The sequence below is a fragment of the Malurus melanocephalus genome, unplaced genomic scaffold (genome assembly GCF_030028575.1).
Source record: "Malurus melanocephalus ecotype Western Australia unplaced genomic scaffold, MMel_1.1 scaffold_42, whole genome shotgun sequence".
Classification (NCBI taxonomy): domain Eukaryota; kingdom Metazoa; phylum Chordata; class Aves; order Passeriformes; family Maluridae; genus Malurus; species Malurus melanocephalus.
Genome location: NW_026623274.1, coordinates 2,200,232 through 2,220,829, shown reverse-complemented (window position 1 = coordinate 2,220,829; position 20,598 = coordinate 2,200,232). Strand labels below are relative to the sequence as shown.

Genomic DNA, 20,598 nt, shown 5'->3' with positions numbered 1-20,598 from the left:
TTAYGCCTTGAATGATGCTCAAACCTGCATATCCTAATATGATACACATGTAATTATGTATAGTTAACTGTTTACATTTCAGGCTCTGACTGTTGTTTGGGAGGTAGTTTACAAACTGACAATCATAAATATTTTAGTTATCTGCGAAGTTAGAAAAAGTTTTGCAACTTGGTTTTTCCAATGACAACATTTTTCTTTGCTTGTCTAGGCTTTGAAAGTCACAGATAGGTAATAAATTAAATTATACACTGTAGTTTTAATGGTGTACATAAAATTTCACGTATCTAGCTACTACAGGCACATTGTTGTAGTATTTTTGATTCCTTTTTGTGGTGCCCTTTCAAGGTTTTGACAAAAGAAAATATCTCCTATGTATGGATCTCATATATAAAATAATAACACTTAACAAAATCGATCTGATCTAGGAGAGGATACATAAGGACTTCTAAATGTTCTTGTATTGAGCATGTATGTSCATTGTAAGAAAACCAGGTATTCTGTTGGAATGTTTCCCTTAAATAAGCTTGCCTTTTGATTTTTCCAGGGCTTCCAATTGTTCTTACTTTTAATTTTTCTTTCCCATTGTTATTTTCAATTGTCTCAAGTCATAAATCAAATGAAGAGATTTGTATTTGCCAGAGCCAGCTGACATCCCAAAGGAGATGTTTCGCAAAGGCCTGCTTAAAAGTCTGCGGATTGATCCATAATTCTGCCTGGTTTTGTTGACTTGGAGACAAAGAGCCCCTGCCTGGAATCCAAATTTGGATGCCATATGGTGCTTTCCTTTTGCTTTGTCAAAGCATCATTACAAACACCAGTCACTGCTATGTTGCTGTACATTTGCTACTTGGTATCAGTCCCTAAGTAATACATCACTGTAGAAGATGGAAGAGACATTCTGAAATGCTTTTTACAGCATTTGAATCTTTTCATGAAAACAGACAGTATTTTGTTCTAATGGAGCATCTATCCGTGTAACTTGTCTTTTATACATAATAAAATATTTATACAAAATTTACAAGTCGTGGTTCTTATTTCGATTGCTATTTATAATGGCATTTTTCTTTCGCAGCCCAAAGTCTTTAACTTATACAGAACTGAAAGGTTCACTGCTCCCTGGGATGTTAATAGTTCAGCTAGAAAAGRTGGGGATTCATACAAGAATTTAAGGTGTGTAATGATCTTGCAGGAGGGATAACATTATATTAAGAGTACTGTCATTGTGGAGAAAAGGTGCTGGCAAAGTTATCCAAGAAATACCCTAGGACTGACTMATGTTAATGTTTTGCTTAATTGCTTAACGCATAGAAGAGTATTGATGATATAAAGAAAAAGGTATGAAGTGTAAACAATCAAAACAACCACRAAAACACAGCCCAGATTGTAGTAGAAATGGGCTAGAATTTAACAGCAAGATACATATATGTAGGAAATAAAAATAATTTGGGGACCTCATCACTTGAAAACGTAACATGTGGAGGAAAGCCCATGTAATCACAGGTGACTAGAAAGTGCAAGCATGTGGGAATCATGAGAAATACGGCCTACAATGTATGAGATACAATTTGATCTACCCCAATTTATATCACAGATATTTTTTCTTAAATGCTATGCACAGTGTGCTTAAGTGTTCAAGAAAAGTGGAGTTTGATTTGAACAGTTAAGGAAACACTAAGATTATCAGGTTAATCATTTCTATGAGTGGAGAAAGGGTTATGCTACAACGCTTTTCGCTCTGTCTCTCTGGGGTTTGCTGGCAGATAAAGCCCTGGCACATCTGGAACCTGTATACCATGGGCTTAGGAGAACTTGGTTTGTTGGACACAGAACTGCTGAGTTGATTTTGCTCTTTCCAGTTGGATTAGGTAACAGGYAGTGGAAACACAGATGTCTGCAAGAGAGTAAGTGTATCCTCAAAAATGTTCATGTAATTAGTCTAGACAAGTGAGTATTGTAAGAGGAYATAAGTCTTCTCTTCAAATACTTTCAGGTTAAGCTGTTTACTCCCTAACAYAAAGGACAATGCTTGTTCAAAACAAGTATCACCAGTAACAATGAATAAATAAACTGTTGTGGAAATTTTCAAGCTATCAGGAGAACAAGAGTTTAGAATACAGTTACTGTGAGGTATGGTGAAGCCTGGAAAAAAACATACATCCCCAACCAGCCATGAAATGATAAAGCATGGTAAAAGGAATAAAGTGCTTAACTAGAATTACTGCATTCAGTCAGTTTTTCTTTATTCTTGTAGGTCCTCAGGCATGGAAGGAATTTGTGAGGTCAGTGGTGAAACAGACACAACTCCAGCAACATCATGTGCCAGTGGTGAATGAAACTTAGGAGCTTGCCAGTGGTGAATGAAACTTAGGAGCTTCCTAAAAACCCCAGCAGTGATGTGGCTGTGAAGATGGAGAGTGGCATCCCTGGCAGCTGTGAACATGAGCGAAGTGGGCACTGGGGGTGTGTTTGGAGCCAGGAAYAGAAGAGCTGTGCTGGTACTTGGGACTGGAAAGGGAGGAGTGGGAAAGCCACACAGGGTGGAGGCTTGGGGGCTACACCAAATATCACATGGGGTGCAAGTTCAGGAACTGGAGAGGTGAGCAGTGGGCTGCATGTAGGATGGAGCAGCTGAGAGAAAAGGGATGAGGCAGGAGTARTTTGGGTACCTGAAGTGTGCTATTTGCACTGTATAAAAAAAAAAGACCACTACAGGTTTTGATTATTGAGGTTTTTCCTTCCTAAGCCTAATGTTTATAACTTTAAAAAATGCTATCATATAATTACTAGAGATTTACATCTTTGGTAATGCCAAACTACYCTGGCGCATGTCCCGAGAAAGACTGGGAAGGGCTGTAACAARTCACTGATTCTCAGTATTCAGAACAATGCTAGTTTGCCTGGCAGGCTCCCACGGTGGCAGATGCATCAGAGGGTTTTTCACCTCCTGAAGTGTCACAGAAGTGTCAATAGAGGATTTACAGGGGCAAGTGAAAAGCAGATGGGAGGATGATTTAAAATGCTACCAAGTGATAGTCCCAGCGCTGTACAGCTACTGAGCACAGATGTAAATARATATGCCAGTACAATCAACTGGGGAGGACAAATGGTCTTACACGTTGGACCCTTCTGATTTTTGTGAAGTGATCCCCTCTGTCGTGGACTATATAAATTGACGCAAGATAAACTGTGGTACCCTGGAATGTTTGGGAAGTGGTCCAAAGTTGCCAGGTATTTCTTATTCCTATATAGGTTTTCATCTAAACCTTACACATGCAGTAGTAAATAATTAAGCTCAATGGGAAGGTGTGAGTAGTAATTATTTTAGTAACTGATCATTAAAAGTATATTTTTTATATATATGTACAATAAAAAAGAAAAATATTTTACCCTCTGGGATTAATCCGCATGTTCACTTACCTTTTCCCCTTTCAAAGGGTACTTACAACAGAAAATATGTATATGTGTATGTGTGCTAACAATTTGCAAATATTTATTCATGTTCTTGCTGAGCAAAAAAAGACTAAAACATGTAGATGTCATAATTAAAAAATAATCTCAGCTGAGTTTTCCTTACGTTTCCAATAGAATTTTCTTCATGGAGCCATTGAAAATACTACTCTGTAGTTTTGGTACCACTAGGTGGTGCTGCCTTTATAGTATTCCTTAGTGAAAGTCTGTGATTATGTATCTACGGAAAAAAATATATATAGCTAAGAGCAATGTACTTACTGGGCTTCTTAAAGGTAGTTTGGTTATACTTGTTTGACAAGAACTCTTAGCGGCTGGACTATAAAAGCTCTCAATTCCTGTTCATCTTTTGCATATCCTTGCTCAAAATGGGAATTTGCATGTGGAAAAACGTACTGTATGTCCAAAGTTTTGCATGGGAAAAGTTTTGTTAGAGAAAATCCAGCCTTTGCAGTCTTGTATGGCTCCTGCTGAGATTTGTCTTTAACAGARTTTGTTAATCATTGAGCTTTGACACTCTACCTGTTATCATGCAAAATTCAAAATAAAGTCAGTTCTTACTCTGAAGAGATCACAGTCTAGGTAAGATAAGAGTAAAGGAGACAGGAAATATTTGAAGGAGATATTTGTATGTTTCAGACACTGTTGAAGTAAACATTGCCGTAAACAGGAGATCATCTGACACCTTTAAAGGGTATTGTACCAATCTCAGAAATGTTTGAAAGACAGTGTTTGCTGTCAAGTGTTTATCTAGCTGGGGAAACAATTACATTGAAGTGTAAACTCACTGAAACAGCCAACTTTACTYAGACAAAAGGAAGGCTGGAATCAGGGATTTTGGAAAGAAGCATCTAAGGGATAAAGGACTGCAAGAGAGTGTTTGCTACCTCAGTTWAGCATGGGATAAGAAACATTTAGACAAGTCTTTCTTATTTTCAGCAACTCAGCTTGTGAAGCTCTTTGTCTCTTTTTTCAGATAAGGGTGAACACTGGAGTCTGCTTGAAATTTCCCAAACACTATGGACATAGTCTCATCCCAGATGCAAAAAGAAGCATTAACTCTAGTTGATTAAAGAATCAAAAAGGTATGTGGGGAATCTTAACACATATCTGCAAGGACTTGGTTAAAAGTCTTCATTTAAGAAGATAYCACTGAAAGGGCAATCAATATTTCACTGTCACATTTACAGATGCTTCTTTTATGGTCACAAATTCATAAATAATGAATGCATAGTAATCACGATAACTCTATCAAACACCTCTTATTTTCAGATGAAGTTGTATGAAATAACATGCATTTCTTTTCACAAAGAATTAAGGCACCAAATTAATCCAAGAAATAATCATTCACTGCTTGCTAGTCAGCCTAGTTTTGCAACATAAATAGCTATCAGCTCCAGAAAGTGTGGGCAGCCATTTGTCTCACCTCTATCCTACATTGTATTTTGAAGATGGTTACAAAAGATTCCAACTTYGCATATTCTTGAGACATAAATCTCAGCTGGCAAAGCTTTCTAACTCATATTGTGATGCAGAGATCAATCACCACCTCTGCAGGGAATGGCTACACTTACCCATCCACCAGGTATGTCAGATTAAATTGAGGCAAGAAAGATCTAATACTGCCATGCTGTAGTATCAAAGCAAATTTCTCWAATGTTTCTGTGTTTTCAAGGCTGTAAATTTTAGACCCACACTAAACAGTTTCAGTGTGTTGAATTCCTCTTCCTGCATTTTTTGAGGCTGAGTCATCTTGATTGACAAAGCTTCATTGGCAAATGCATARCAGAGATTAACGTTTTAATCTGTCACGATTCTGGGTCACACTGGAATGCAAGAGAACCACTTGTAATTACTGCAATTGTGTTAATGTATAATTTGGTATTAAGTATGTTCAGTATTATTTCTAATGTTGGCATTCCACCACACAATACTATAGGCGAGACCAAGTGGAATTTATGCTATTATTTGGCTAGAAAATAATTACAAATAGCACATTGTCCTCTTTCTACTGGCCCAGAAAATAGTAGGCTRCTAATGAGTTTCTGCCATGAGAAGTGATAAAATATCCATTGTTCATTTCAGGTAAAATGAAAATGAATTAAACTATGGAAAAACATAAAGTGGATGGGGAATTACCTTACATTTCTCAAATTATGGATTAGGTCAGGGTCRTAAGGCTTTTCCACTGAAATAGCTACTTCTCAGATGAGAAAATCCTTCCTAGGCCTTTGCTTTACTTCTATAATTACTATTTCAACTGCATAGTGTCAAGAAAAAAAAAGAGAGGAGAAAAGAGTTAATCATCTTGAGCATACTTTAGGCAACAAATGGAAGCAACATCTCTATTGGTTATCATCATGTACTCTAAAGTTTGGAAGTGTAATGTTGAACAATCTGACTGGAAAGAGCAATGAAAATCCATAATTTATTTCTCCAGTATCTGTAAAGGAGGACTAAAACGAGGAACACTTGTCATGCTTTAATGTGTTTATGGAGTATTTTTCAAGGGGATGGTAACTCATGAAAGGTTAAGAACTGCTGGAATATACTTTCTTTGGTTGGTTTTTATGATTGTGCTTGGTTGATTTTAGTTACTACTGGTTGTAAACAAGGGACTGAAAGAAATACTTTAAAGACAGCAGTGAGTCTTTGTGATCAGCTGGACATTCCTACRGGATGAATAGCAACCTCTAATTGCAAGATAATGTGGAACTTGTATCTAATGAGCTGCCTGTAATACTGCATATAAACCAACAGGAACCTGTAAAACGTTTTTTTAATATAAAGAACAAAACTGATCTGATTAGCTATTTCAAAGCATGTCTAGGGCACTGACCCATCTTATGTGGTGTAAAAGCACAAATTGTATGTGTTTGCATACATATGTTCTGGTGTTTATATAAGAAGATGAAGACTTGTTTGGTGTGCTAATTAATAGGATAGGATAGGGTAGGATAGGATAGGGTAGAATAGAATAGAAGACTAGAATAGAATAGAGTAATTAAATATCTCCAGGAAACATTTCATTTACGGCAAGGTCAGACCTTCTTGTTCTTGCCCATAAAGRAAAGYTTTCTAAATAGAATGGGAATGTGYAATTTCAGCAGGAAAGAACTGTGTGGTTTTTAGGATTACCCCACCCCTATGAGGCCATGAGTAGGTGTAGTGTTGGTAGGATTTGCAAGTGGCTTGTACCTATTTGTTGCTCTGTCTAGGGAAGGTAGGGTTGCTTGTCTTACTAAATATTTACTATGTAAGTCTTGGTAAACTTGGATCATGTTGGYATGCTAGGAAGGGATATTTTTACTTGTTTGGTTGGCTGTTTTAAATCTAGGATCTCAGAAGATCTGACAGCACACCTACAGCCAGAGGATAATTCTGTGCAAGATTATTCTTTTCCAGGCAGTTTGCTTTGTCTTGCTGTGATGGAGCTCACTAGTATRTACCAAAAATTCTTTTCTCTTGTCATAGTTGCCTTTTTGGGTTGCAATTTGCTACCAGTTTTTGAAAGCTTGTTTTACAAGCAGCACATTTCTGCAATGTATATAATAAACTTATCTTTATCTCTGTGTCCAAGAGAGAAGTGTCATGTTTTGTCTTTCTTGAGCTTGTGGCACAAGGTTGTGAATGCCTTAAAAKAAATGAAAATGTTGAAGTAACGGCTTAATTCCTCCTGCCCTTCTTTAGTTTTCAGTTTTCATGGTTCAGATTTTGCCTTTTTTTTTCCTGTCTGGACACCTAGTCATGTAATTCCAAAAGATGGGGTTTTGAGGGAACATCCTGTCTTGAAAAATTCTTAGTGAAGATGCTCAGATACTGCAACATTTTTAGACTTGAGCTTTGGCTTTCAGASTACAGTAGTTGAAATAACATCACTTGTATTTCCATCACTTGTGCAGACATGATAAGAAATATTTTCACAGTTTACTATGTTTGGTTCATTTATCTGGTAGTGTTGCCTTGTTTCAAAATACAGTTTGGAAACAAACGGGAAATTTAGCTTGAAATTTATGTTTATTCTTCTAGCATGCTGATGACCCTGATATCTGTATACACAGGGGCTGTGACTCATTAAACTGTAGAGCATGCTTACTTTAGGACTGTAAATGTTTTCTGCTAAATTTGGCAGGGAGACTTGAAGATGTCAGATCATGGAATGATACATTAAAATGTCACATAATTTCTGAAGAAAAATATATCAATTCTAACTAATTCTAACTGTTTGAGGCCTCCACTATTTTTCACTGAATCTTTATGAAAGCMTTTTTACAGAGTTGATTAAGCTCTGGAAATAGCTGAGCTTTACAGGTAAGAATAATTTTTCTTGCATTTTTTGTGTTGTATTTTCTGCAGTTCAGTCCTGAACCAGGACCTGAACCATTTATTATTATAAATGTCAGAAATTATTAGAATAGATAGATATGAGATAGAATATTAGAATAGATTGTATGAATAGATTGTATCTCATGTTGTATTGGATATGTGCAGGAAACAACAGTTGCCCAAACTGGAAAGTTGCCATCCTTATTTTTTTTAAAATTCAAATCCCAAATCTCAAAAGGAAAGAGTTGGATAATTGTGAAAATTCAAAATATCTGAATTGATAGTAAGCTCACAATAACTGAAGGAGAGATGACTCTTGTAAGTGATGTGCAGTGAATAAGCCACTCTGTTTCGTTGCCAAGGAAATGAAATGAGGCTCTTGGTAAAGGGAAGCAAGGAGGAAGATATTGCAACTGGGACAACTGTTACMACTACATAATCCACCTGGCATGGTTATCACAAGCGTGGAACCTTGTGGATGTATGTTTGATAGAAAATAACAAATATCTTCTGTATTTCAGTGATAGTTTGTGCTGGTGATATGGTATCCTGGTGATATATCCTTTGTGTGATTCCACAGATGGGCCATGTGTACTACCACAGCTTAGATGGGGATAAACTGGTCAATCCATTTGAGTGTCTGATCATTTAGGTATTTTAATAAACAGTTGAAGGCTTCCAGAATTCTCAGAATATTTTCCAAAGGAAGCACATGATTCATTTGTCTGTTCCTTGTTGATTGATGATCAACTCTTTTTTACTGAAAGAGTAAAACCAAAATTATTTCATATGTGCCAAAGCCCTTGTTTTCCTGCACAATGGAGTATATAGAAATTTTGATAAACTTCTCAGAAGTGTATTTGTGCAAGCTTACAGACCATTTCCATTCTTTACTCCCTTCATTTAGTAGTGAAGGGTAGGAAATCTGTCACAAATTCAGGGCCAAAGATCACTYTGTGATGGCTAAATCCACACAGGCAGGGAAAAAATTAGTTAMATGCAGRTGTATCAAGCATCCAAACTGGCATKTGGATAGAAAAGAAATATGATCTGAATTTTGAAGTTCAGTGAAAAACCTGCCAAAGTTTGGAGTTCCCAGTAAGACACATCATGAACAGGACATAATTCCCTAGAATTCAAGCAAGCTTGCCATCAAGGAGCAGTCTTCTGTGAGACATAGGACAAAGTTTTAATGTCATTTTATTTCCTGCCTCTCCTTGTTTCTGAGCAGGTGAGTCCAAACTCGACAGGCAAAGCTCCCAGCTCTCTTCACAGTGCTATGGTACTAGTTTTTTTGTATTTTTTTGTATGTTTAAAGCATGAGAAGAGTCATTTGGGTATCATCTTCTGTTTCTGTAACAAGACAATGAAGAGATTCAACAGAAGTTGAGAGTTTGAGAGGTGTGGGAGAGAACACTAYCATGACACAATTTTTATATCACAGTTCTTTCATGTTGCTTTTGTTTGAAAGGACAGAACTCATCATCAACGAGGTTTTAATTGTTATTTTTATAGCAGAAACCTCCCGATTCTTTCCTGCACCTTTCTGTGGGAGACCAAAGGGGGGTTTTGCAGGAGAATATAGTCAGTCAGAAAGGAATCCTAAGGCAAAGTAGATAATGGTGAAATGGATAGCCAAATTATCCTTGGTAATGTTATCAGTTTAAAAGAAAAGAGAGAAGTCTCTCCTTGGCAAGCTCTTCTGGAATGCTGTCCCATCATGATCTGCAATGGAAGGAAAAAGGCAGGCAAGGCTGGAGTTAGAACTCAATTAGATTTTGCTACATATTTTGTGTAATGTGTTTCCAAGGTGTTGGAYTTACCGTCTTAAGTCACTGACATCACTACAGCAAGAAAGTGGTGCTGGCAGTGAGTGAGGCCAAGTGAACTGTAGTGTTAGAGCCAGTTAGTCAGAACAAAACTATGGATCCAAAAAACCAGGTTTTTCAAAATCTGAACTTCAGCTTTGAAGAAAACAATAAATTATGTTTGAAATAGACCCATATTGCATTATATTAGTAGTTGGGGTGAGAGGCWTTAGAGTTCTTCAAACAGCTTACTGCAAATAGTATTATTTAGTATAAATATAAGTGCTTTAAGAATTCAATAATTCRATATTTATATTTTCCAAAAACATACTTAATTAACTGAATGCTGCTAAATATTTTCTAAAAACTGTAATTATACACTTAAAATGAGAACTACMTGCTCAAAAGAAACAAAAATCAATTTAACTGTTTTTAAATCTTCATTGTAACTGGAACAGAGAATATATACTTTCAGTTTCATGAAGGGTGGAGATTTATAATTTTAGAATTATTTTATTTAAATGAATTGGATTATACATGAAAGATTTTCCTACCAGTAGCAGGGAAGATTTTGATTATTATAAGTTGTAGTTTTAAACACATGAACTACAGTTAGAAGGTTCAGGTCAGGAAAAAAATAAAAATAAGTTAATGGATACCTTGCTGAAATCACTCTTTGAAAAATAAATTTTTATACCAATTTAAATTAGGAATCATGAAGAAAACATCCTGCTCCCAGATGGAAAAAATTGGCAAAACAGGAATACTAATAATAATGAAAAAAGAGCTGAAGCAACAATTTGCGCATTGAAGGGAATAAATTGTACCTAAGCAACAAAATAATAGACTCCAAGCCAGTGAGCATTTAAGCATATGCTTAATTGTAAACATGTGAACAGTTCATCTCCCTTTAATGAGACAACTGAGAAGTGAAATGCACTTATGGGGCTGGGGCCTAGCACAGTCATTATTGACTACAGTATTAATCAATTAAGAAAGCCATAAAGAAGCAGTGGTGGGTATGTACATGTTAAATATGCCTGTTTGTACTGGAGTGTTTGACAGATTTGTTCAGTTCCCCCTGAACTGTGTGAATGAGTCATCCTGTCACCAGGGAGATGGACTACAGGTGGGTTTCATAACCCATCTGGCTTGCTTAATTTMAGCTATTTAAGCTATTTGGCTAATCTCTCTCTGGAGTTAAGGAAGGCTTTCCTGGTTTACCTCTTATCAGCCTTTGGGGTACTGATTTCTCTCTTTTGACTATAAAAGGAGCCAAGGTGACTCAGCTCAAATTGCATCTGTTTAGCTGGTTATAATCAGGTAAATGAAGTGTTTTGGGGTCTGATGTTAGGGTAGATTATATGASCATGCACATACTGAACTTAATGAATCTCATTGCAGAAGATGCTCATAAGCATAGTTTGATTTCTTTTAACTCCAATTTTGCAGAATCTATCATCAGTGGCTTCCAAAAGGTAAGATATCTCTGTCTCATGATGCCACAAAGCATAAACAAATATAACCATTAAGTTTTTAGCCTGTATGTTTATTACACAATTGCACTGCAGTCCAATCAAAATGATTCACATTTATAAACTTGTAATGCACAGTRAGCTTGAGTTCAGTACAATGGTGGATAGATGTGAGACTGAAGCCTCTCTTGTTCACAAAGCAACAACCTCCTAGATATATTACCTGGCTGAAATGGCTTATATGGYCATCGAGATGCATGGCCACTCAGAGAATGTGGGTCATGCCAGGGGACTACCTCTTGCAACACACCTGGAGCCCAGCAAATGCTTTGCAGCTTTGGTGCTGATCCAATCAAGCACGGAAATAACAGGGAAGTGAGTCATGCTGAGAGGTGGATACTTGCTGTTAATCCCAGCTTTTAAAATGTACACAGTTTGTCATCATTTTTTATTGTGGTGAACATGTATGTCTGGCTGCTTTTGTTTCACAATTGCCTGATGTTTGCTGTGGACTCTCTTTTCAGCTCATGTGCTGCAATCATTTGCTTTTCACTTGGAAGGATGTAATCAGGCAAAAATCCCTTCAAAACCAGTTCCACTAARGAAAAGACCTAAGCAGGAGAAGCAAATATATGAGGTAGGGTGGAGAGGAATGTGTTCTAATCCTGAAACATCTGCTCTTTGAAAAGTGATGTTACAAATGTTTAACCACACGTTCATCTTTCACCCTTAAAAACTCAGCTAAAGGTGGATGAGATGGCAGGGAGAAACAAATTACAGATGATACTGGAGAAGAAAGGTAATATGAAAATAACTAGTAAGGCTGAAATTATGAAAAAAATCAGATGCATTTGGGACAAATACTACAGAAAATGAATACTAAATACTAATCATACAGATAGATGAATACTAAATGTAAAGCCAGGAAGGAATTGAATAAATTTGCAGTTTGCAGTGCAGACTGACATTATGGATATGCACACACTCAAGTCTGAGAATGTCTTGTATCACTGCACTTTTCTCATACACAAGTAAAACACATGCCCWAGTATTTTATTAAATGGGAGTAGTATGTCTACTAACATCATTGAAGTATACCATAGATTTAAACTGGATTCTGAATGAAGGTTTTGTCATAAAAAAAGCCATTGTCAAAACAGGCAAGAAATGCAGAGGCACTGTATCATGAAGCCGTACGGAGAGGTATTGATAGGTTCTCTGCTYACAGTTTCTAAGGGCTCTGGCAGGACAGTTGTTTTTATTTTACATTCTGATGAACAGAAATAGTACTGAAATGGAAAAAAACAATAAATGACATATAAGTTGGAAAAATCTGGCCTAGCTCTCTTAAGTTATCATATTAAAGATTTTCCTGTTGTTTTACCTGGCAGTAGTGCATGCTACACTATATCCTGTGTGTGTGAAACTGGAGATAAGTCTTCATCTGRCAAAGTAATGACTGTGTGAAATGGTCTGGGGACACAATGAGRTTTGGGTACCATCTTTTAATTAAAATAGGCATTTCTATCTTAAACAAATGTAAATGCAAGTTTGTTATAGATCTAAATAGCCTGCAGGGCATTGGATTGGTTGATACTGCACTGGGTACCAAGGGCACGTAGTACTCAGTCCTGAGCTCCCACAGAGAACTGGGATGAGTGTGCAGAAGCAGGAGAGGAAGGAAGGAAACTTCTCCACCACTCACCCAAGCCCCARTGTGTGGCACTGACGGAAGCTTGGGGGCTGACTTTTAGGATATGAACAGTACTAAAGTGGCTTCCTGTATTCCAGGAAGCAGGACTTTGTCYTAATGTGTAAAGGAACACAGTTTCACAAAAGGTATTTGCACATTAGATCTAGCAAAGCACAACCAAAGCCAGGTGGCTACAAAGGCCAGTRGCATCCTGGYCAATGGCATCAGAAATGGTGTGGCCAGAAGGACCAGGGCACTGATTGTCCCCCTGTACCTGGTACTGGTGAGGCTGCACCCAAAATCCTGTGTCCAGTTTCGGGGCCACTCAATTCAGGAAAGACRTCGAGGTGCTGGAGTGTGTCCAGAGAAGGGTAATGAGGCTGGGGAAAGGTCTGGAGCACAAGTCCTGTGAGGAATGGCTGAGGGAGCTGCAGGGGCTCAGGCTGAAGAAAAGGAGTCCTAGGGGAGACCTCCTCCCTCTGTACTTACCTGAAAGGAGGTTGTAGCAAGATGGGGGTCGTTCTCTTTTCCCAGGTAACAGGTGACAGAACTAGAAGAAATGGCTTCAGCATGTGCTGTGGGAGCTTTAGATTGGGTATCGGAAAAAAATTCTTCACTGAAAGGAATGGGCTGCCCAGGGAAATGGTGCAATCACCATTCCTGGAAGTGTTCAAAAGGTGTGGGGAATGTGGCATTTGGGGATATGGTTTAGAGGTGAATACAGTGGTGCTGGTGTAATGGTTGGACTCAATTATCGGAGTGATCTTTCCTAATCAATCATAACAATTCTATGATTAAAGGATGGAATCTTCTGAAATTGCAGCTTGCCTTTTAAAAATCAGGGGTCKGATTCACTTCCAGATATTAAATTTCCCTCTTTGTGCTTGTGARGATCCAGGAGTAATTTGAGAAAGAGCCTTTGTCCTATGAATTTGGACAAKCAGAGATAACAATGAGTGGTACAGATTTCTTAAAACGAGGATGTCGTTTTGCTGCGGAATGAAAGACGACAGCAAACTCATTCCGCCACCTAAGATCAATCCCTTGCGATGCTTCCCAGACTTTCCCTGTCGGCTTCCTCGGGGACAGGCGGCGGCGGGGACCCGGCGGAGGCAGGCGAGCAGGGTGGGGGAAATCCGTCCAAAACCTGCCCCCGTCCCTTGTCCCTTTAAGGCAGCACTATCCCTTTAAAAGGCGGCCGGCGGCGGCCGGCGGGCGGGAGGCGGCGGYGGTGACGGCCGGGGCCATCGCCTGCCCGCCGGCTTTTCCCCCCCTTCCTGCCGGTCCGTCGCTCGCAGCCCGTTAAAAAGAGGAGGCAAGATGGCCGAGCTGGGCAGCAAGGGGGTCACGGCCGGGAAAATCGCCAGCAACGTCCAGAAGAAGCTGACCCGGGCGCAGGAGAAGGTAGGGGAGAAGGGGGRCATCCCCGGGATGCGGGGTTGGGAGGGGAGGACCCGGGTACCGGGGATGACAGCCCTCCCCAAAGCAGGGATGCGTCTCGCAGCGGGTGCTTGCGGGAGGGGGATGGCAGCTGCCTTGGCTGCCTGCGGAATGAGGGCCCCTCTGCATCCTGAGAATGCCGAGTGTCCCCATTGCGAGCGGTGAGCGTTCACCGTCCGCCTGCGGAAACATGGCATCGCGTTCCGCCGGGAGCGGGAGCGAGCACGGAGTGCCGCACGCTTGTGCTGGATCCGCAGATGCTTATTGTTTCTACGGGAGGAGAYCTTCCCCTTGTGGCATTTGGGTTGTGCTTTATGCAGCGTTTTCGAGAGCAGGTCTGTGTTTTGCCATAGCGCTAAATGGGTAACCCCAAAGATGGAGAGGGAAAGGAGGTGGACACTTGCCCTTTATCTTCCACCAGCATCGCGTGATAGTGGCTGCTTGCTGGGCTGACCTTGAGCTCCTCATTTTGGAATGGTGGTAAAACCAAAGCCGTACGGCCTTTAAAGATTGTGCCGATCTGCCGAGGGAGGGGGGGATTTTTGAGTCCCGGGAGCCCTTTCGCTGCTCTCCGCCCACCCCTGTGCCAGCAGAAGGTGCCAGGAATATGCAATGGATACTTTTCCTGTTCATCTCTCTGGCATGCTGCRTCCGATGCCAGATGCCTGCTCTGTGTGGGGATTATCAGGCATTTTACGCAGGGACATCGATCAGCTGCTTTTATTGCAGGCACGCTCGTCTTGGTTTTCATGGTTTGCTGTGAGATGACATTGACTGAATAAGGACTGGTGCATCTTGGAGGGAGGGCTGGCGGGCAGATCTGCCCACTGCTGCTCGTGTTCCCTTGGAGTTATCTTTAGCAGCTAGATTTAATCTAGGAGGGTTGGGATTAAATGCAGGGCTGGCCTGAGCCTTGTACCAGTCTCTGACACTGCTCAAAACGCTACTGGGTCAGAAYGGCAGCCCAAACCACTTGGACTTAATGCTGCATCCACTACTTTTAGCTCACTTACTGAGAGTAGGAGCATCCCTTGAACTTGTCTGACTGCTTGGAAAAAAACCCAGTGGCTACCATATCCAGTAGGATCTGCAGCAGCAAGGTTCACTCTGCAGACAAGAGTCAGCATGGCCATATCTGTGGGTTTTTTATCCTATTGTTGTTCCAGAGGGGACAGGACAGGGAGTCTAGTTCACYCTGAACTCATCTCAGATGCTAACTTCACTCTGTGTTAGCCACCAGATGGCAACCATATTTGTAGCTAATATTGGGGTAGGTGGTAGAGGCTGAGCTCCCTGACCTGCTGATGAAGTTATTGTGTTTAGTGGAGCAGCCTGGAGCCAAGTGTGGCTTGCCAAGCCCTTCCCTCACCTCTTATCAGAACACACACAGGTTCTCTTCCTAGGAAGAATTTTCCACAAATTTCTGTCAACTGTCGATCTAGCWCACTTCCTTGCTCACGCCCTGGTGGTGTTTGGGGATGTGGGAATGACAATAATAATCAAGAGTTAGCTGCGTATACAGGTGATTTGCAATGGTCTGAAAASTGTTGTTTGTCTCTTTGTGAAGAGAAAAGCACAGCTTGTTTTTCTCTAAGAACAAAAGGAAAACAACTCCGCAGCACTTGGTAACAAATTCTAGACCCTTCAGCTGTTGTTATCCTGATGCAAACAGTATAACTTTGCTCTCTGGGCTCTCAAAAAAAAAAAAAAAAAAAAAAAAAAAAAAAAAAAAAAAAAAAAAAAAAAAAAAAAAAAAAAAAAAAAAAAAAGGCATTGCTTGCTTCATCATCTGACTTGCCTCCTCATACTGCTACAGTGTTGTCTGTAACAATTCTTCTTTCGTGAAACATTCAGTGTTTTGCCCATGTATCTAAGGGACAGACTTTCACTGAGGCAAATACATCAATGTTATCTTGCAGGTCATGAGGAGAGATACAGCTGAATGTGAACTGACGTGGAAGCATCAGTGGTTATGACACTCTGCTCTTGTGGTGTTTAGTTTTAAACTGTGATACTGTGTTTAGCAGGAAGGGTAAACCATGTGTCAGGAGATAAGGAGCAGGTGGTRAATAATAAAAAAGAGGTAAGCAGAAGTGTGCAGAGGTGAATCTGGTAACACAGCTTAAAAATGTATTAGATTTTTGTGAAAGGATGTTGGCTAGGGTTGAACTTTCCTTTTTGAGGCTTAAACAAGCTGACTGTTCCTTTTCCATATGGTATTTTGATTTGAATTGAGGATAAAAAAATTCTTCCCTTCAAAATATCTCCCTCTCAACTTGAGCCCTGCGGCTTTGACCTCAGCGGTTTTCTTCATGGTGAATTTAAGCCTTGTGTTAAGCAAAGAATGATGCCTTTTTGTTCGATKCAGGATTCACACTGAAGCACTGTACACATCCTTTTTGTCCCTTCTGAGATGCCCATTATGTAAACTATGTAAGATATTCCTTCAGAAGTGCTATTTGTTTTGAGCCTTTCAGCAAAACTGTTGGCTATTTTTGGAAGACACTTTAGCAATTCCACAGGAAACATGGGGTGGAAGGGTTGGCTGTGCTTTTTACAGATGGCTGGGCACCCACCACTCCATCTCTACTCAGAGGTAGCCTCAAGTACAATACTTGTCAATAATTTGCCAATTGTCCAGTWAAGTGTGTCAAATAAGTTGGTGCTGCTGTCCAGAGGAACTCACCCAGCAAAAAAAAAAAAACCCTGTGCAACTGTTGCGAACTCATACCACCTTTTGCAACTAATTAGGACAAATTAGGATGTATAGGCTGGAAATTGTAATCTCTTYGTCCTGAATTTGGCTAAGGATTCTCAGACTGAGATGTTGAGCTCTGGACTTTCCATTCTAAACTTAAATGTGAGTAAAATTGTAATGCCCCCAATGTCATGATGTCTTAGAGGGGAGCATAGGGTTTGCAAGCTCTTTTAAACATTGCCAGTGATGCTCAGAAGTTTTTTTATTATTTATGTCTGTAATCCATCATCTTGATTAAAGTTTGTGTTTCTGCTTTGTGACCAATTTTCATCTTAACACTTTTGAAAATTTAAAAAATCTCCCCAATTTCCACARCTCTCATTTTCCTCTAATAATGTCCTGTTTCTGGATGTGTCTGTCTGCAGAGGCACATTTTTGCTTTGAACAAATTCAAACAGCGTCTTGATGACTTGGTGTAATCCTGGTGTGAGAGTAGCTCCTCTGTGAGGTTCCAGGGGGGTATCTAAGCTCAGGGAGCAAATGAATTGTGGTTTAGTATCTTGGCTGGTGGTGAGGGTCCTTGTCATAGGATCGAGCTCTTTGCTTTCCTTTAGTGTGTTAGGCAGAGGTTCAGAGTGGAAAGATGGTATTGGCTGTACAGGCACCAACTTTTGATATAAGTTGCATACAGAGTAATAAATCTGTCTGAGGAGGTGAATTGTAAAGTTGACTTCAGAAAGAAAGCATTTTTCCCTTGGGAGCTTTTTTTTTTTTTTGTATGGAGAGGAGTAGAAAGGAATGAAGTTGTTTTTACTTAGACTGAACATAGGARGTTCTTATCCTACAGTAGTGGTGGTGTCCACTCTCTTTTTGTTACAAACCTAGGCAAAACGAGGAGTCTGTGTTCTGTCACATTGTGAACAGACTGTTGTGTTTTGTCATGGGTTTCTTCTGATGTACCAACAGACCAAGGCATCCCCTTTCCTCCCTCTCAGTCCATAACCAATGGGGAAGGCTTTGTTTTCCACACAGGACCTTGCAAAGTTTAGTTTGGACACCCAAATTTCCTTTCGTTAGTTAGGGGGTCACATTTAGGTCGTAGACTGTTGCTGACTTGCYGTGTTGCCATGAAATATCACTTCTGCTTTCTGTTCTTGGCTTAGTTAATTCCACCGATGTTTATYCACGTCTGTTTGAAGTTTTCCTCTTTAAACCATCTGTCAGAGCAAAGTTCTGCTCTCCTTTGGCTGCACAGTCCAAGGAGGCTGGGCTGTAGTCTTGGTCTCACAGATTGTGGTATGGGTGGAACAGGCTTTGCAGAAGGYATGGTTTGCATTTTGAATTTGCCCTGATAAGACTCTTTTTTTCTTCTCTTAAGTCAAACTCCAATAGGTGGAGCATGGTAGGAGGAAATAACYGGGAATGAAATCTCAGCCCTGTTGAAGCTGCTGTGAATCTGTACTAATGAGCACTACCCAAGAATCTTAAAGCAAATTTAAATACAGCTGTCATTAGGATTCACCTATCAGAGGCTCACTGAACTGTAGAAACTCTGCAGATGGGGACGGAGCCTTCCTATAAAAATGGTATATGCAGGAAGTATTGCCAAGTATTGCCTCTACCTACTTGAAGGAAGTTCCTTATTAGTTTTCCTTCAGGATCCTTCTGTCTTTTTCTGTGGTTTTTTTTCATTCTTTTACATAGGGTAGGGTGGTTTGGTGTCAGTCTGCCTTGTTGTGCCAGTGAAGTACAAATAGCCTGARGAGCTACAAGTATTGTTCTCTTACTGATCTGGCAAGAAAATTAACGTTTTGGTTTTTTTCGGGGGGACTCTCCAGATGACAAAGACAGGGCTTTTTACTTTATGTCTTCTAGCTTGTTTTCTCAAGAATGCGGGTCTTAGGTGATGGGCAGAGTCTCAAAGGTACTTTGTGCCTAAAGGTTGCTGGAAAACAGGCACTGGGTACAGGAGGAAGATCTGAATTAATGTCCCAAATGTTCAGATGATTCCACTGTGAGCTCAGACTGTATTACTGGTATCAGATAATCTGCATGGCACAGGGAGGAGGTGAAATAGGAAACCAGGCTCCACATGTTTCCTTGCCCATGGAATGGTTTGATTGGCAGGACACTTACAGTGCCCTGCTGAAGGTGCCCTTTTGTCTGGCTGCTGGCAACAGATTTCTTATATGAGGCAGAATCTCGTGGATGGATGAATTTTGTGATTGGAAAAGGCCCAACCCTATTCCTGGTCACTCTGTCTTTCTTCCCTGTAAGTTCTCATCTCTCAGCCAGTGCTCTTCAGTGCAGTTCTTATGAGATCAGGTTTTTCCAGGGTCTGGAAAATCTCGCTGAGGACTTTCGATGAGGCTCTAGACCATGTAGAGTCAGTGGCTGGGTGCAGCCTGAGATGTTCAGCATCTAACTGGACTGGGGTCTTTGGGAATAAATGCAAGTTTTCCTTTGGTTKTGACTCTTTGGACAGAGACACTATTGCTTGGGATCAGGTGTAATAAAGCTCTGGTTCTAGAAATGTTTGGAGCGACAAGAGGGTACCTTAGGTTAACAGGTATTAGTGTGGCTATTTTTTTCCGCTGTTGCGATGGTGACCAGACACCTGAGCTCCTGTTGTGCGAGTTCTGCAGCTTTGCAAGGATCATCTTACASTCCTGGCTGTCTACCTGTACATGGAGGGATCAGCCTGTCTTCCCAGAAGTTCTGTACCAGCAACCTGACATGATCACAAAGCCAGACTCAATTTGCCCCACAGAACAGGCCAGTCTGTCACCCAGAACTGTCACAGCTCAGCCCCCAAAGTGGGCTGGCCCGTTCAGGGTGGGCAGAGCGGCTGCTTTTAATGGGGTAAGATTGTGTTAATATTGTCCAGGAGACTGTGCATTCTCTATCCCAGAGCAATGAGATGGAAACAAATATTAAAATATGAGTAAAGCCTCCTTGGAGCACTGCTGGCRGGTGGAATAGTGCATCAAGGTCCGTTCTGATGTCAGGCTGTGTTTTAGCCTTTTCTTGAGGGACTCTATATTTGGGTTTCTCCAGCAACTGCAATATTGAGTGCATGAGTGTCAGCAAACCTGAGCCATTCTAGCATTCCTGCTGTTGAGCTAAATGGGGTCATCTCTCGCAGGGAGAGGTTGGGAGAGAGAAGAAAGTAATTTCCATTGTCTTGCTGGTTAAGATCAATATTAAATGTGGTATTAATTGACTACTYGATACTGTAAGAACAGGAGAGAGGAACCTCTGCAGATTTGCCTGAACTGTTGGCAGGGGTGCAGGAGATGAATAAATCTTGTCAGGTGTTTTTTCAGCAGGTGCATCCAAGTGGCTGGTGGACCTCAGACAGTTCAGGTTTCCCTGGGCACTTTCCTAGCCTCTGAAGCTGTTTGATCTTCACAAAGCTGACAAGTACTGCAGGGTAGGTCCTGTGCCGCATTCCTGGAGAAAAACTTGATATGTATATATTAGCAGAAAATAGGACTGATGAGTATTTTTTTTTGTTTGTTTTGTTTTGGGTTGTATTTTAATCATGCCAACTTGCTTGCATGGTTTTGTTTCTTAGCTGATTCTCAGAAAGTACCTGTCTTTAGATTTGTACTTCTGTGGTTTGAGGGAACAGCCCTGATAGTTGGGACTGGAAATTCTTCAACCTGTTTGGGTTGTACAGTTGTTTGG

General features: G+C 40.3%; 1 protein-coding gene across 4 annotated transcripts in view; it reads left to right on the top strand.

Moving 5' to 3' along the window:
- Positions 1-14,000: 14,000 nt before the first annotated feature.
- Positions 14,001-20,598, top strand: part of BIN1 (bridging integrator 1) — an 84,410-nt gene continuing 77,812 nt past the window's right edge. For all 4 annotated transcript variants that reach the window (XM_057364772.1, XM_057364771.1, XM_057364768.1 and 1 more), the window contains exon 1: positions 14,001-14,174. In XM_057364772.1, the coding sequence (XP_057220755.1) occupies positions 14,091-14,174 (84 nt within the window). In that variant the 5' untranslated portion in view covers positions 14,001-14,090. The remainder of the gene's footprint in view (positions 14,175-20,598) is intronic.